This window comes from Python bivittatus, unplaced genomic scaffold (assembly GCF_059951505.1).
Source record: "Python bivittatus isolate LINGU-HERP-01145 unplaced genomic scaffold, Pbiv_v1 ctg000850_np1212, whole genome shotgun sequence".
Lineage (NCBI taxonomy): Eukaryota > Metazoa > Chordata > Lepidosauria > Squamata > Pythonidae > Python > Python bivittatus.
In genome coordinates, this window is record NW_028277112.1 from 61,380,653 (window position 1) to 61,399,459 (window position 18,807).

Sequence of the window (18,807 nt, forward strand, 5' to 3'; positions counted from 1 at the left end):
ATACCACATTACTTCAAGAAGTTTGTTCCTGGCACTGCAAGTCTTCCAATGTTTCTAAGGCTTTGCTTCTTTCTTCTCTTTTTTTACTTGCTCATAATTGCAATCAGACTGAGGATAGTTTTATGACATGACCTAAATACACTCAATCCAATGTTAGTTTTCATTAAGCCTTTGATCCTGAACGCAGTAAATAGCCTTAGTGCAAAACTGTATTAATTCCTGAATCTTAGCTCTTCCATTTGAAATCAACAAAACTTCAAAGTGCTTAACTTTGACTTAATTGTACCAGAGAGAATGCATGTATAATTTTTGCGGGGGGGTGGGGATGGGGAGGTGGGGGGAAAGCTTGGAAGGTAATTCAAAAATAAGTATATTAACCATAAACAACTTCCCCCTTTGCAAACAATTGCTGTTTAAACCTTCCATTTTGCTCCTGAATTTCAGTATCAGAATCTTGAAAGTGTCCAGGCAGAGGTGCACAACCTGTTTGTTTCCAAGGGGTTCTATATTTACAGGGGATGAATGTGTGTGCGTGGAGGGGAGGGGAATGCACATGAGAAAAATCTTTACTAGGTAACTCAGAAAAGCAGAAGACATCCTGTTTCCCTCACTTTCTCTTTCTTGTAATTTGTCTGGAATCAAGTTAGTTGAGAATGATTAGTGCCACCAGGTAACAGTGCATGAGCCCACCTGCTCTTGGGTCTTCCTCAAGTAGAGTTGCAATGCTTGCGATCCTGCCTTAGTTCCATCACTCCTGCAAATATGACCAGGCTGCTGTGAGTGTGTCCTTCCTTGGCACTTGTCTCTGCATCCTCTCTCCATCCTCCATAGTTGCCATACTACTACTACTACTAATAATTTATTAAACTTGTATGCCCCCCAACTCTCAATTACTCTGGGCGGCCCCAACAATCAAAGTATCAAACAAATATTTTAACAAAAGGCTGTATCCCCCGAAATGTAACAAGCCCTCCACCCCATCCCAGCCCTTTCCATCACATCTCTGTCTTGGAGTCACAATAATGAATTGTGGGGCATCACATATGGCCAACAGGTTTCAGGTCACCCAGCTGTGGCAGAGGGGTAGCAGATAGGAAATTCATGGATCATCTGAGATTACGACAAAGGCGTTTGTAACTCATCCTTTTAGCCATTAGTTATGCTCTATATTAAAACTGAGCTCAGGAATATTCTTTCTTTCACACTTTCTTTCACACTTACCAAGGGCTTTCTCTCTCTCTCCCCTGCCTCCCAATATCACTGTTCTGTTCAGTTGCTGTGAAAAATAATTGTTCAGCAAAGGAAGAAGCTCAAAGTTCTGAGTGCAGAATTCAAGGGAGGATGGCAGGAACAATAAACCTAAATTTGTAACTAATCAAGCAATGACACCCATCTTAAACGGTATTAATAAATATTATATATACTAAGTATACATTCATATATATATATATATACATATATATATACATACACACACACACACACACACACACACACACACTTTACCTACATACATAAACATATATAGTTTGATCAAGTGATAACTTAATGACTGTTCTGTTAAATTTGGCAATAAGGTTGTTTCTTGGAAAATACTAGTAGCTAAAAGACGTTCCTTCAAGTGATAGTAACTACTGGACATGACTACATTAGGGATGAGATTTGTGCTCTGTTTGTTGAGGTAAGACTGTAAAGTTGAAGTGTTGCGTTGAAGGACCAAAGAGAGGGGAAAGGTTTACATCTAGCTGAAGCGGGCTCCAAAGACATACTGTCAGATTAAATGCTTTAAAGGTGGATCCTGTTAGTTCCATTTGCAAGCATTCTAGGCTTCTCATGATATAGGTGGGCAGACCATAGGTAAATAGAACAGGAGAGCTACAGACTTCAGACTAATTCCAAAGGTCCTGCAAAAGATTACTGGACAAAGCAGCTCACCAGCTAGGACCAGGAGTGGACCAAAGAGGAATGGGGAACTGGAGGGAGAGGGAGGGAGGGAAGGAAGAAGGAGGGGTAGCTTGATTAATTTTGGCACTGGGCCCCAACAGATTACTTTACCTTTGATAGAAGAAAGTTTCTTAACTATGACTGGCTGGATGACTGCGCACATAAACTATGGTGAGCTTCACTGGCTTTTCTCACCAGCCAGCTGATCAGCCTGATAATTAGTCGGGGGGGGGGGGAGAGATATCTGGTTTCCCATTTATAATTGCAGTAGGAAACAATAAATTGCTAGGGGAAGAAGTAAGCCTCATTATCTCCTGGTGACCATTAGCAGAGAAATCAGTTATCTTGGACAGAACTGTTCAAAGGAATAGACTTCCCACCCTCCCAGTGACCCTGTTTAAATCTGTGCTTTTTTTCTAGTGAGAAACCATCCAACTGCAAGTGTGTAATTGAGAATGTTGGGGTGATGAAGAAAGTGCTCAAGGAACATGATGTTCTGTATTTGTGTGCATATCACAATGCCCCTTTCATCCCATATCCCTCTTGTCCCCACTAGAGATGCCCAGGAACCCTGCCCTACACTCCCCAGATTTTAACCACTGTCACTTGTCAAAAGGTAGGCACTGTCTATCTTTCAGATTAGAATTCCAACAAACATCTTCCCAGGGGTGGGGGCTGGGGAGGGGCAGGGTCAAAAAAGGCAGTACTGTATTATCAAAGCACCCTCTCCTTTGTGCATGTGTCAGGCATGGACACATGCACAGAACAGGTGGATCTTCTTGCTTTTTTTGGCTCCCTGCAGATGCTGGTGCCAGGCATACTTAATAAACTAATCCTATTATTCCCTGTACAAAGGGAAAGGCAGTAATGAAAACAATGTTTAATCTATAATGAGAGAGAGAGAGATCTGAATGCTGAATACACTGAATTCTAGATTTTACTGCTGGATAAGCCTTGTTTTAGCAGACTACTCTGAGTTCTACATTTAAGGTTCCCCTTTGAGAACAAGGCAACATATCCTTGCCACCCTCAATATCTGCTGGAAAAAGTTGTATTTTACGTTAACATTAAATAAAAACAGAGCTGCCTAACCTCACTTAAAGTTAGTTTGAGTTGCTAAGCGACATAACATCAGAGGAATTTCAAGAAAAATAAAAGTTTGAAAGAACTGCTGAAGTATCTCAGGGGAAAATGTTCATTGTTTCCAACGCTAGCCCTGCTTTTAGGCAAAACAAGGGAACTGCTTCAGGCACCAGATGCTCAAGAGTTGCCCTAAGATGCTGGAGGACAAACCTGCGCGATGCATCCCACAAAGTGAGTCTGCCATCTTCAGATGGAGGATGTTGCCTAATTGTCAGTGTCGAAAAGAGACATAGCTGCTACTTTAAGTTAATTTTGCACACGCACAGCAAAGGGCATCATCTTGTCCTTTGCCCCAGGCAGCGAATGTCTCAGATCAACTCTGATTACATTCATTTTTGCCAAGCAGAAAGTGCAATTGCATTCTCTTTCTGGTGAAATTGTATACTTCTCATTTGGGACTGCAGAGATTGTTAAAAAAAAAAAAAAAAAAAACCCTTGGAAATGGAGAGCAAGGCTGCTAAGACCTGGAATAGAGATGCTAGCATGGTTTGCCCATAACAAAACTTTAGAGCAAGTTTAAACTGCATGAATGATGAATCAGGGAAAAAAATACTGAGAAGAATAAAAAAGAGTTCTGAAAAAAAGGAATGTGATTCCTCAAGTGAAGTGCCGGGAGGGAGACTGCATATTCCTGATTGTACCGCAAAGGAGGGAACTGTTACTTGAAGCAATTCGCACATGATATGATGAAACAACTTTTGTGAACTGTGCTGGCAGACCTTCCTGTGCTCTTGCACAGCTCCTCCGTATGGAATCGGGGTTACGCGGAAAAACCTCCTTGTGGGTTAAGTAGATTTTACCTTTACATTTCTCAAGCACCAATAAAAAAACACCATTGCATTTACTCGCATTTAAATACCAGAAATCAGCACGTTTTCCCACGACCTGCAAAGCAGGGCTCTAAATCCGGTCATGTCTCGGAAGTTAGAAACCAGTAAATTAAATATTAAATTGGAATAGGATTCGATGTCAGAGCCACTAGGTGTTCTTTGCAATCCAATACAACATACAATTTAAGTCGACCCGTCGCTAGGGGTGGGGGATGGATCGTAACTCCTAGACTGAGTATTACTGAGGAGCAAAACAGGTGAACTTGCTGCTCCTCTGTGAATTGATTATAGTTTGAACAGCAGCCCTGGGGATCAAAACAAACAGGAGAATCACCCTGTCCACGTGCAGTTCGTGGCTGACGTATTAATCTGCATTTTTACCCCTCCGTAGCGCGGTAACCCTGCGCACACCTTCCGTGGAGCCAGCGCCCCTAAACACAAGAAAGCAGAAGGATGCGGGACGCTTTGGATCCGAAGCCGGACAAGTGGCTCGCAGCCGGCAGGAGCGCGCTATCGACGCCTCTTGAACGCGTTTTCCTGTGAGAACCCAGGAAAAGACGCAGCTCCTTTAAAGAGGCGCAGACAAAAGCAGAGCGCGCACCCTCCCGCCCTGAGCGCCTCTTCAGCTTCGGATCCGAAACGCTGCATAAAACTACGCGGTGAAGGAATGAACGACCATCTCTGCGGGTCTGATTTGGTTCCCTGGCGAATCTTGTTCAACACCGTTGCGCAACAAACCACCTCTATTCCCCACGACCCGTTCCAGAAGTAGCCGTTTCTCGTTATTGCAAACTATTGGCGTACACGACAAGGGCTCCGGGCGCAGTCTATAACTGTAGGGACGCTAAATCGCCTTGCTCTGGGAAGGCATCTTTGGAAGAAAACGGGCTCAGGCGGCCAGCTTCGCTCTAATGCCAGGGGTAGAAGGGCCCCTCCTCCCTCGGTAAAGAATGCGTAAGATAAGAGCCAATAGGTCGGGAGTCTCATTTGCATATTTCGCTTCACGCACTTAAGGCGCGGTAGAGACGAGGCGAGCGCGGAGTTGGCGTCTCCCTGTTCTTCCCGCAGAGGCTCTCGCCCTTTCTCAGTTTCCTTGTCCGCTAAACTTTTGGAAACTTTTCTTCCTCCTTCTTTTGCACGGGCGCTCCCACCCCTTTGCACTGCCTTGTTTCGGTCCGGGTACTGGCCACGTTTCGAGCCATGTGTAGAACAGCGCTCCTGGCAGCCCTCTATATCTGGAGCTACTGCCTCGTCGCGCTGTGCGGAAAGTCGGCTAGCCAGAACATCTCGGTCTCAAGTAAGTCCGGCCCCGCTCGGGCCCCGAGAGTAGCCCGTCTCCCTTGGAGGAAAGACTGCGCGGCTGGGGCTCGCCGTGGAGAACGGAGCCGAGCTAAGGAAGGAGAAACGCGAGGCAGGAGAAACGGGCAGCGCGAGGCCCTGGGGGAAGGGAAACTGAGGGAGGCATCCAACAAACGGAGAGCTTAGCAGGCAGAAATGGGCACCAGGGCGGGAAATTGGGAGGGAGCGGGGCTCCCGACAGCCGAGTCCCGTGCAAGACTGCTTGGATGCGAGCCCCGCGGACTTCGGAGACAGCTTGTTTCGAGGCACTCGTTCTAGGAAGGGGGCGCGGAAGGCTGTATCCGCGGCGCTGCAGCGGCTGGTCCCCAGAGAAGCAAGCCTGTGTAAAAGGACGAAGCTGGTCGTGCCCCTGAAAGCTACTAGCAGCCAGGTGTCGTGTCAGCCTTACTGGCAGGGACTGAAGGGCGACCTGGCTTCCTGACTCTTTGCCTCGGGCTGCAGCGAGCGAGATGTCCTACCGAGGTTGGCGGGGGAGCAGACAGAGGGCGAGCGCGCGAACAGTTCAGGTGGATTGTATCAGTCAGGTTGCTCTCTTAAGGGGGCGTGGCTGAATGGGACCACCAGAGGTGGGGAGGACGGCCTAAATTCGGAGGGCGGGTGAGGGGCGTGGTCTCGTCAGCGTTCCCCAACGTGGCGTCTCCAGGAGGTTGCGTTGAAAGGGCCCTTATTGTCTCCAACCCGTGAGCGTTTGAGCATTGATTATGCGTCTTGCAGCTTCCCCACATCTTTAGTTTTGTTCATCCTGTTGCTTGAAAAATGTTGCAGCTCCAGAACTTGCGCATTGCCCCTCGGGTGGCTCACAGCTCACGAAAGCTGAAGCTCAGCGGCCGCTTGAAAGGGACGGTACATAGTTTGGAAAGCGGGAAGCCCGCCGAGAGGTGTTTGGGCCGTTTGGCGGGCGGGCGCTTTCGCGCGCGTTTAGTTTGAGAAGCACCGGGAAGGTGAGAAGGGAGGTGGGTGTAGCCCGCGGCGCGTGCTTGGAAGGAAGCGGCGCTTCCTGCCGTGTTGGATTGCCCGCCCGGGGTTCCGGCCTCTTCCCGCATTTAGTCCCGTGGCATCAGGAGAGGCCAGAACGGCTCCGCCAGCGCGCTCGCTGGAATGGAGGAGGGCGGGGAAGGGGCCCTCCGAAAGCTCTGCTCTTGCTGGTGACCGCTAGTAACTCCTCCGCTTAGGAGCCGGCGCAGGAATGCCTGGAACGTGGGCCAAGGTCACCCTGGTTCAGGGGCTGCCGCGAGCCGGTGGGGGGGAGCCAGAGCCGGCCGAGGGCGCTTCGTTTCCTTCATGGCCAGAAAAGTCTGGCTGGGGCGCGTGGCGCCCTGGAGGATGAAAGCCCCGGGCGCGGAAGGAGGCTGTCCAGGAAAATCTGCGTCTGAGGCAGGCAGCGGGAAAGGGAGCCGCGGGAGCGGTTTCCCCGGATGGGCTGTCCTGGCGGGCGCAAAAATAAGCCGCTGGGAGTCGGACTTCATTTACTCGAGCAGTGACATACACGCCCGCAGTGGAAGCGAGAGAGGAAAGGTCGTGCGAAAACTTTGACTTGTACCTTGGGAAGAGCAGCAGTGGCCGTTTCCCCAGGCAAATATTCTGAAGGGTGTTACATTAATCAAGTGGTTTTCCAGTTGTCCCTGTTTACCAAGCACAGCATTTTTTTTTTTTTATGCATGCCGAACTAATCGTTTCCATCGCTTTCTCCTTATTTGCCCTTTGGAAAGAATTTTGTGGGTTTTTTCTTTTTGGTTTAGTTGCAAAATTATCTCCTTTCTCCCTCTCTTGCCAGTAAAATTTCTTGATGTTAGCCACAGTAAGCATAGAAATATACTGGAGGGGACGTGCAGATGTATTAACCTAGTTCAAGATTAAGGTGAGATGTATAACTTCACAGTTCCTAAAACGTGATAGATGGTTGCCCTTTGGCTAAAAGGGTAGTAGAAAAAGTAATACTTATTTAACAAAGCATAAAACAGTGAACTGCAAAACAAATTCATACAGAAAATAGGCAATATGGAAGAATGGGACACAGGCGCCCCTATGCTCATTGGAGAGGAAATAGGTCCTTAAGCACCAGAACATTTTCTCACTAATTCATTTCTAAGAATCCATACAAGTTTACACTCACATTTCAGTCTTCTCATGTTTCCTAATTCCATATGTTGCTGATTTTTGCCATTTTTAAGCTTACATTGCAATACTGGTATAATTCTTTTATGCATGAACTGATTGGACTGGTATTGTTTCCTCGCTTCACCTGTCTCCAAGAAATTATCTGCAGCATTACTGGTAATTTGTGCAATCTTACTCCTTCACAAAAAAGCAGTGTGTGAATTTTAACTTAAAAAAAAAAGCAGCTGATTTTGCCCTCTGAATGCAGCAGCCTGAGAAGTATATTGAAAGAGATGTAGTTGTCAAATTATTCAGAGTTTGGGAGCCTTCTGCAGTGGTGCATGGAAAAAGTTGCCTTATGGAAGGGTGTTGTGAAACATTGATGTCTCCATCCTCTCCTCCCCAGAAGTCCAAAGAAATCTGTTAAGTTTCACAGGTGTTTCAGAACTTGTGGAGAAGCTGAGGGCTATTATCAGTGGGGTGAGGATATGATACTTACTCCCTTGTGGGTGGAGATGGCGTAGGGACTGGACCTATCACCATTACATAGTGCTAGTAGAAAGAAACCATCCTTCTGTTGTTACCTGGAATTATCTGTCATCACCTTAGTTATCTCTTAGTGAATCATTATTAGCATTCAGTTAAGTTAAGAACCATATTTAGTATGATTGATTATGTGCCATCCAGGATTATATGTCCCGAGCTTGGTCCTTCAGGTCTTCCAACAGTGCACCCATCACCCCTATAACTATCAACAATCTACCTTGCTGCTGGTCATCCTCTTCCACCTTTCCCTAGCCTTCTCTAGAGAACTAGGTCTTCAGATATTGTGTCTGAAGTAGAACAATTTGAGCCTGGCCATTTGTGCCTTGAGTGACAACTCTGGGTTGATTTGTTTGATGATACAATTGTTTGTTCTCTTGGCTGTCCATGGTATTCTCAGGAACCCTCTCCAACTTCAAAAGTGTCAATACTCAGAAATGTCAATACTGATCCTATCCCTGCTTCTTCAAAGACCAACTTTTGCTTTTTTAGAGGGTCACAGAGAATACCATTTTTTTCACTATTCTGATCTTTGCAGGTATGGACACATCACAGCATTTGAATATCATTTCCAAGGCCTTCATGGCTGTTCTACCAAGCGCTAGTCTGCAGTGTATTTCTTTACTGCTTGTTCTGTACAGTTGGTGGTTGATCCTAAAGGCAGAAGCTATCTACCACTTAAATATCTTCATTGTCTAAGGCTGGTTGTTGTACCTGTTGTCATTAGTTTGGTATTTATATTAATTTTTGTCCAGTTTTTTCACTGTGCCCCTTGACTTTTTTTTTACTAGAGCTTGTAGATTATTTGCATTTTTGGCTATCAGAGTAGTATCATCAGGATAGCTCAGGTTATAGATGTTTCCTCCTCCATTTTTAAAACCACGCTCATATCCAAGCTTAATCCAGCTTCCCTTAATATATACTCAGCATATAGGTTGAATAAGTAAGGGAAGAGTATACAGCCTTGTCTCATTCCTTTGCCAACCTGAAGCCAGTCTATTTCATCATGTTCTGTCTGTACTGTGGCTTCCTGACTTGTATATAGTTCTCGCATAAGGACAATGTGTTGCTCTGGGATTTCCATTTTTCTAAACATATTCCACAGTTTTAATGATTCCCATTAAAGATTGATTATCTATTAACAAACATTTTAATCATTTACATTGACATAGTTTATGTAGTGTCCAGATCTGTCTCTGTGGTCGCGTATGCAAAATGGTTGGGTTCCTTTATTCTTAACAGATGCATGAGAAGTCAAAGTGCAGCAAGTTTAGTTTTCTTTCTAACTGCATGTCCATACCAGAAAATGTCGCACTACTTTCTTCCGGTCATCTTAAATCTTCAAAGATACAGGTCTGAAAAGATACCAGGCTCAAAATAGGAGGATTAAATGTTAGTGTAAAAATAATACAGTACACAAAAGCTAGAACAGTAGCAGTCTTCCAAGGAGCACTTCGCTTTGAAAATGTTTTGAAAGAAATACCTCTTCAAAATGCATAATTAAACTGCCATAATCTCTCACTTCTGATCAGTGGAGTGGAACATCCCCAGGGCCTCACCTCCCAAGTGATCAAGCAGTTCAGTCTTGACGATTTGTGGAGCCACAATACCTTGCAACTGCTTGTCAGTTTGCACATCGGGGCAGAGTAATACACTTCTGGAGGGGGGGCATTGATATGAATCAGTTGCAGTTCACACAAGACTAATAAAAGTTTTTGCATAAAAATACGTAAATAGTAAACATGCTAATATAGTATAGGAGAAAATGAAAAAGTGGGATATAAAATTTATAATTCATAATCATAATATTTTGATTAGCTGATAATGGATTTTGATTGATTCTCTGGTTTGAATATATTGCAGAGGAAGAATGGTACAAGTGCAAAGTTTGTGAAGATTAGCTAGTTAAGGCTGCAATCTTATACAATTAATTTAAGCTCCATTGATTTCCCAGTGCCTGGAGGCTGTGGAGGCCTGGATGGAGAAGAACAGGTTTTGACTCAATCCTAGCAATGCTAAGTGACTGTGGGTTTAGGCCTGCCCTGGATCTGGAGAACTGGACTCTGGATTACTGCTTGAAGAGCAGGTGGTGGCCAAGAAGCCTTTGTACAAATCTATTTTGCACACCAATTACAGTACACCCATTCCTGGATTGAGAGGCTCTGCTCATGGTCATGCATGCCTTCTTCACCTCCTGGTTGGACTGTTGCAATGCACTTTACATGGACTGCCCTTGAAAAACATCCAGAATCTCTAACTGATCCAAAATGTAGCAGCACATGCAATTCTCTGCACACCTTGGTATGCCTATGTAAACTCATTGCTCCATGAGCTGCACTCACGTCCGTAGGCTTCTGGGTGCAATTCAAGGTGCTGATTGTCACCTGCATGGAATAGGGCTGGGTCACTTGTGGGACTACCTATCGCCAGTGGTTTCTGTACCTTCCACCAGATTTGGCAGGGTGGGCATGCTCCAGGTCTCCTCTGTTAAACAGTGTTATCTGGTTGGACCCTAGAGATGTTACTTCTCTGTTGCAGCATCTGCTTTTCCCCCTGGCATTAAATAATTCTATGCTTATTATATAATTAATGCTGTGCCCCTATGCTTATTATGTATTAAGGGTGAATTTTGCTTAGAGACAGAATTGCACTGTATTGTATTGTGTACAGTTTACTTTGTTGTTCATATTTTATGTATTATCAACTACCCAAAGCCCTAGGTTGACATACAATGGCCTTGTAAAGTCTTTAAATACATAAAATTCAGTGAGTCCTCTCTCTGTAGGATCAAGTTAGAATCAAAGTATTGGGCATGACGAGATTGTGTCTGCTTACTCTGCCACTGGAGTTGTACGTACCAATGTATGTATAACTGAAATGTGAGTAGATTTTGTCCACTTGATTTTGGAATTTGCCTGTTCAGGGTTTCATGTTCATATGGATTTGGAGGACTGTGTACATATTATTTGAATGCACCAACATACATTCTTTTAAATCTTCTGGTGAATGCTGCTTCGTAGTATCATGTTTGCTTTCAATTTCTGAATGAGTTTTTTTGTAAGTCCTGCCTATTTCACCAGCTGCCTGAAGTGGATAGAAAAGTATCATACATCATCAGTTCCAACATTCCATGCAAAGATGGGATTGTATATACTGTATTAATAACAACCAGAAACTGGGAAGAAGGGAGATGAGAATACTTCAGTCAAGCAGAGAAAATATGCAAGGGTTTTCATAATCCCTTTTGTAAATATATCAACTGCAACTAAGTTAAGCACCATTCCTCAAGGATTAGTTTTAGAACTGATTCACTTGGTGGGCTTTTGTTCCTAATTAGTAGAGCTAAGTGTTAGCAGCATTACTCCCACTATTGGTAGGAGGATTGGATTCCTAGAGATTTTGTATTTTGTGAGTTATGTAAACTCTGTTTAATGGGTTGGATAGTCAAATAAGTGTGCACTGTAGGAAGTTAACAGTATGTGATGTGATACACATGCACTCTCTGAATATGACAAAATACAACATGTAATTTTCAGTTTTATACAAAGGAATTTTGTAGGCTACAAAACTGACTTTACTGTGAATTAGAGGATTAAGTAAAAAACTGACCAAGAATTTAATAAGCCAGCTGCATGATGCCAGATTTATAACAATTACAGTTCCTTATGTAAATTTGAATTAGTAATACCTGTACTTCTATTACCTGTGTAAATGTTGCTATACTTCAAAAAGACAAGTAAAACTTTGATCTGAGTTATTAATATTTTGCAAATTTTGTAATATATATTGTGCTTATGATAGGGATACTGGTACTGTATCATTTCCAGAGAAATCCTATCTCTTTTCTTTTCTTGTTCAGCTTATTAATAGCCCCAAGAAATAATATATTGTTTCATTATAAGTAGGTTGTTGAGTGTAATAATATAATAAATGCATGTAAATAGAGCACGTTTGTGGCTTAATACCATGGCACATATAAGATGATGCACATGTAGAAAGTTAGTGCCTTACTGACATAGTTACTGAACATAAATTGGAGACTAGTTAATAGTCTTTAGTAGAGGCATACATGTATAAAACTTGTTTTAGGGTTCTTCTTCCTCATGGGAATATTGTTTTCAGCAATATATCTGTGCCTTAGGTAGTCCTCTGTCATCTTCATTGGAGTCTGGAAACAGATACTGTGTCTAGTTGTTAGAAAAAATAAAGAAAACAGAAGGAAATGTCCTATACAGCTAATCTCTGTTTTCTTGATAGATCAGTCATACTGGGTCAGAACAAAAGCAAACCTGAACTTGATGTCATTTCCTTAGCATATTCTTGGCCTTTCTCTGGAGAACTGTACAACATTACTGTAATAAGCTCTGAGTTCCCTTACCAACTTTTTTCTTCCTCCAGTACTTGGGATTTGGGTAGCTAATTATCCTTTGTTGTATCTGAAAAGGATTGCATCTTGAAAGCTATAGTAGCTTTTTCATTTTTATTGAATGCCCATACATTCAGACTTGGTTTACAAATAACCCTAAGCCAAGTATGCTTTAATTACAGTTTGTACAATATGCCATAAGTGACTGGGCTTGTCTTAACCAAGTCAAGTGACACAGCATAATATGGGATTTCAGTCTGATTTCCAGCACTGTCATATCAGCTCCATTAAACTGACAGGGCAGCATAAGAAAGCTAATTTTGATTTCATTAAAAATAAGGATGTCTGCAGTGACTGATTTTCTGTTGACATATAGTATACCTGGGTGTGAAATGTTTTGAATACCCAGAATGCAATTATGCCTGAAGTCTAGTAAATATTCTGGATATGCTTATTTAATTTGAAGGATGGGTGCAGAGACATTGTTTCATATTAATATTCAATCATACCTAAGTTCTTTAATTTCAGTGGCTCTATCTTGGCTGTGACTAACTTCTCATTGATTTCAGTGAGTCTGTTCTTGGTAAGAGCATAGATACCTTCTCCAACCTGGGTGCCCTCCCTGAATTCCCCAGTCAGTGTAGCTATTGATGACAGCTCCAAAAGTTGAAGTTCCACATACGGAGAGCTCACAGTTAAGAGAAGGATACCATATATCCAATTATTTCCTTGAGTTTCAGTTTTGATAGAAGTTTTTGTTCTCAACTGGCAATTTTGGCAAAGTGTGGGGGATTTTTGCTCGCACATGTTGGGAAGGAAGCTGTTAGCTTCCCCTCCCTCTGCAAAAGCTCTCCGGTATTGGCTATGATAAAAACAAATCCTGCAAATATAAGTGACAAGCTTTATGTCATGTGTACTTGATGTTTAGTAGTTGCTAACATTCTCCAAAGGAACTCAGCTATGAAGATAGGAATTAGAGATATGTTCCAACCATAGGCTTTGCTTTGAGACCCACTTCAATACTTTCAAACAGTATACTTTAATTAGGATTTAAAATGTAGACAATTGTGGGCTGGGGGGATGGAATTATTAGACTGGAGCTAACATTAGACACTTATGGGATAAAGATCACAACTTTCAGAAAAATGTAAAACAGGTGGATACTTTAAAAAAAAAAAACCCTCATCATTAATCTCCATGGTGGTTTAAAAGGACTTTTTTTTGAAATTTTTGAAATTTGAAATGGACTAGTCTTTCTAAGATCTTTTAATGGCCATGTCAGAAATGGTTTAAGTTCTTGCACTGAGAATCCATAGAATCCTAAGGGACATCTAGACAATTATGTTCAATTCCTTGTTTGGTGGAGGAATCCAAATAAAAGCATCCCTGAGCAGATGGGTCTTTAACCTCTACTTAAACACATCCAGTGAAGGACAGCCATCCATCTTTCTGGCAATTAATGCTATTGTGGAACTGCTTTTTTTTTTTTTTAGAAAGACTTAGATTCATAGACCTTCCTGGGATTTAAATCCCTTATCTTGTGTTCTGTAAACTAGGACAACAGAGAACAGGTCTTGACCTTCTTCTGTGTGACATCCTTTCAGGTATTTGAAAATACAATTTTCAAACCAGCCTCTGGCAACTTCATGGATGTATCCATGTAGTTCTTTTGACAACAGTGTGGAAGTGGTTTGTTACTGTCTTCTTTCTAGATGTGCTTTTGATTTCCCAATCTAGCCTACAACTCTGTGATTGTAGGTGTCTATCCAGTCCTGCTTAGTTTCCATTCCTAGACAAGGTCAGCCAGGTGTAGCCATCTGTTCAGATCCAGTGATCTTGCAATTAGGATCTCTGGGGGAATCGATGAGAAAGCTTAATCTTCCAATGATTTCCTGTAGCTGTAGGGATGAATGAACCAATGCATCACATCAGCAATTTTCAATACCCTTTCTGGTATGTTTGCATTTATTAGAGGCAGAGGACTGCTTTAATGCACTGCAACCAGAAAGCCTAGAACAAGTGCAGCTGTCTTTTAGGCCAAGAAGGAAAATCTCAGGAAGATAGTGGAGGGTGGGCAGTTACAGTAGCTTTGAAAACCTACATGGTGGTGTAGGTAATAAACTGTGGTGCGAGCCGTTTTGCCATCCTTAGATGGGCAATTATGTAATTGAGAGCAATAAATGTGATGTCACAGTTCTAGGGCACCTGGAGTCATAACCGCTGTACTGTTTACTGATTTCTGTAATTAGATAGTAAACTTTTTGTTTGATTACTTGATTACTAGAGTCACTTTTTGTGAGATGGGTGGTATCTAAATTTGAAATATAAATAAATAAATGAACTTATCAGTTCTTGTTTCCAGTCCTCTACTTCTCTCCTTTCTCTGTTACAGAGAAATGTGAACAATACACCCATTTTTGTAGGCATAGTACCTGACTTTCTGGAACTACAGTCACAGTACTCAAAGAAATTCATGGTTCAGTGTTCTGCTTCATTCTGTGCAACCACAAATCTGGTCTAAATTGGTCCATTTCAACTTGTTATTCAGGGTTCAAGCAAACCTAATTCACACTCCTGCTGGGAATCTTTATAAGACTAGTTATAAACCTGAATAGTTTACACTTGTAAAGGAGGTGAACTCTTCAAGAGCATTTAAAAAAAAATCTTAAATACTCTTTCATAAGGGCAAGTTATAGTGCTGCGTATGCTATTAATAGTATCAGGCAGCAATTTAAAAGATACACCTAGCTTTTTCATTCTAAACTATCTTACTAGGCACAGGCCAGTGAAATTTATAAAATAATTTTGACACCTAGAATATACATTTAAGTTAAATACTATAAAGGAAAATTTATGGCTAAAATATAGAACATTTAATTATCAATCTCTTTGGGACTTTGTGTAATTTTTTTGTACCTTTCAGAACTTTCCCATTTCTAAGTGGAATGATGTAGAGTTTAAATTTAACATAGGGCATATTAATTTATGTGAGCTTTTCTTTCCTTGATTGGTACTCCTGTATAATATTTATTTTACCCATGTTAAAAATGTATTAAACAACAAGCAATTGAATGTGATTTTATTGCCAGAAGTTATATTGAAATGCTGAAATAATGCTTATGGAGAGTTAACAATAGATGCAGAATATACTATAAGAAATTACAATCATATTAACTAGCTAATTGCTTAAAATACACAGTTCCACAGATTGGCTTGAATAAACAATTTTCAGTGACAGACGGTACTTCAGTTGTTTAAATTAAATAGGTCTGGCTTGCAAGAGAGTTCCATAAAGTAGCCAAAAACAGTATGCAAAATAGATACCTTGAGATATTTCATTAAACTTACTTAGAAGTAGCCTTAATAAATGCATTGTGGTATATGTGAACATAGTCCTAGAGGTACCAAAGATATCAGTGTTTGAAAACCATTTTCCTGTAAACAAATGACTTTAATTGCTTTCATTACTTCCCTCCTACTGGATATACTTTTTTAGGTTCATGAAGCAAAACTCAACTTGCAATCCTCTTCCAAATACTGCTGTTGAAATGTTAACTATTTTAAAGCTGAAGTTTAGACCTATAGTCCACTAGGTCAGAAATTTCAGAGAGAAAGCTATAAACTCAGTTTGGCATCAGATGTTCACCCCCCCTTCTATAGAACAGTCCATCCTATGAGCAGAAAGATGAGATTGTTTTTATTTTATTAATGAAGGGCTAAAGCATAGGATTGAAATATGACATATATGAGTTAGAGGAGGTATTGTATCCAGAATTTCTCCTGCCCTCCACCGTGTTTCTGTAAGATCAGTATCCAAATAAGTCTAATATTCTGCTTGCAAGAAGAGAAAACAAATGTTGCTTCTTAACTTTTGCCCACAAATCTATTTATTTTATTTATGTATTTATCAAATTTATATAGCCGCCCAACTCACAAACGTGACTGGGTGGCGTACAATAAAACAAAAACAAGTCTAAAACGTCCATTAAAAACAATTAAACATATATAAATATAAGTGAGACCACGAGAGAATGGACCAACATCTTACACACAATATAACCATCTCGCAGCCTCACTTTTTCCATGGGATCCCCAAGCTTGCTGGAAAAGCCACGTTTAAAGAGATTTCCAGAAGGCCAAGAGGGTTGGGGTAATCTCACATCAGGGGGAATGATGTTCCAGGGCGCCACAGCAGAAAAGGCTCCTCTCCTGGGTCCCATCAGATGGAGCTCTTTAGCAGACAGGGCCTGTAACCTGCCCCTCCTGCCAGACCTATTGCTGTGATAAAGTTGCTTAGAGTACTTCCAACAGGGCAGTCTGGATTGCTTTGCTTATATATTAAATGAATATCTTTCAGTAGTGCTAATACATAAGGTAGGCTGATGTGTCAGCCTAGTTTAATACTAGCTCAGTGTTAGTAATTCTAATGAATTTGCAGTAGTAAGATATTATTCAAAATTACAGTATGTGCATCTTATCCCTAAAACCTTTTACAAGCCACTCCCTTTTTTGTTATTAAGCATAACCTCAAACAAATTGAGAGTAATACTACAATTCTTGTATGCAAATATAGTATTTCCTTATTTTTAATTTGGTTTTTGCTGTTTCTGAACAGCAGTCACGAATGTGTTCCAGAAATGTTGTAAAATCCCCATGGAAATTATACATCAAATACAAAATTGAGTAATCAGCAGTGCAGGTTTGTTGACATTTGTTACAAAAAGACGAATAAATATTTGAGAGATGGAGGTAGATTAAGTAGGACGTGTGTTACCTAGAAAACTAAGGGATGGGTTTATGGTTTGTCTATTCAGAAAACAATTCAGCGTACAGCCATGTGGTTATGTTAAAATGCTTTCTAACCTTTGTAAAAGAGCAGCATTTTGCATAGTCTTTCCCAACTTAGTGCTTTCCAGGAGTGTTATGACCTATCATCCTCAAATAGCCTAGAAATAACCATGCCTGGGGACTATGGATATTGTAATCCAACCCTTTTGGAAGGCGTTCAGTTTGGGCAGCCTGGTGAATCATTTTAAAAGTGCTTGGAATAACAGTTCTGTGTATACGACATACCTGTTTGATGGCTGCAAAGATTTACTTTGTCAATAGATTCAAAAATCAGCTTATGGGGCTCTTCAGTATGTCAGGAAATAGAACTCAGAGTGTGATACATAAATGAAGAGGCAAAATTGGGTTGATTCATTGTAGTTCCCTTATCCCAGTGGAATACCTAGATCTTACTTTATCTCTGCTGAAAAGTGCCTGGACAGCTTTTCATCTATATGGAATTGACTCCAGTTGAAACCTAGCTCTAGTTTTGTCAGCAAATACCAACCATTATTGACAAGAGTCCTCATGAGAGGTACAATAAACGTTTGGGCTGCAACAGTCTCAGAAGTGTATAGATCTGCTTCTTCCTTCCCCCTCCACACGCTACTTAATATGTTTAATATGAAAGCAGTCATTTCACTTATCTTTATTTTGAATAAGTGACACACAGGAGTGGCTGTGTTGTCCTCTATGCCCGCCCTATGTAAAATATAACTTCTCCAAGCAAAGCTAGTTCTTTGTCCTGATTGCTTGTGCCCAATTGCTAACTTCTTGTAAAAAGTATATCTAAGGAGACCATAAAGCTGCCTTTCATCAAATCAAACAATTGTTCTTAACCAGTAATGGTCCCCAAGGTATTGGGCTTTCCCTTATTTTACTACCTAAACTCTTTTTAAGTGGACGCTCTGGAGATTTATTTTGAGATTTTACCCATGTCTTGCATGTCTTGCCTAATGTTAAATTGCCCCAGTGCTATATAAGCCATGTAAAATGTAAATGCAGGTTTTTAAAGCTTACTGCTTCTAAAATTCTTACTTAATCTTAGTTGGAAAGGATACCAGGATGACTTGCAGAATGTTTTTTTTTTTTTTTTGTGATATGGAATGAGTTTAATAAAATATTACATAATTATGCAGGCAAATTTGCATTATTTCTGATGATGTTCCCCATCCATACCACAATCAAAACATACTCCAATAGGAAATATATATTTATATAAAATATATAATATATATTCCCAGTAACAATTAATAACGAGGTATTGCAAACCTAGAACCAGTTTGGCGTAGTGGTTAAGGCATCTGGTTAGAAACCAGGAGACCGTGAGTTCTACTCCTGCCTAGGCACAAAGCCAGCTGGGCGACCTTGGGCCAGTCTCTCTCTCTCAGCCCTAGGAAGTGGGCAATGGCAAACCACTTCTGAAAAACTGTGCCGAGAAAACTGGGACTTGTCTAGGCAGTCTTTGAGAATTGGACACAATTGAATGGATTAAAAAAAAATTGCAAACCTACAAGATTTTATTAAAATTTTTCAAAATTGGCTTAAAACGATTAAATTTGTTTAAAAAAACATTTTGTGCCCCTTCTTGAACATGGTATGGTAATACTTTCTGCTGGAATTATTGAGTATAAAGCTTGTTTTTGCCCCAGCTTTTATTAAAGAGCCAAATAGAGGCTAGTGATGAAGGCTAAAGAT

At 41.2% G+C, this 18,807-nt stretch overlaps 1 protein-coding gene across 4 annotated transcripts in view; it reads left to right on the forward strand.

Moving 5' to 3' along the window:
• The first annotated feature begins 4,931 nt into the window (after positions 1 to 4,931).
• LPL (lipoprotein lipase) overlaps positions 4,932 to 18,807 on the forward strand; it is a 29,482-nt gene continuing 15,606 nt past the window's right edge. The window contains exon 1 of one of the 4 annotated variants that reach the window (XM_007425836.3): positions 4,932 to 5,214. In XM_007425836.3, coding sequence (XP_007425898.1) covers positions 5,118 to 5,214 — 97 coding nt within the window. In that variant the 5' untranslated portion in view covers positions 4,932 to 5,117. Of the gene's footprint in view, positions 5,215 to 6,009; positions 6,849 to 6,914; positions 7,135 to 7,158; positions 7,551 to 18,807 lie in introns of those variants that run through there. The other 3 variants (XM_088129918.1, XM_088129919.1, XM_088129916.1) reach the window with 3 other exon arrangements.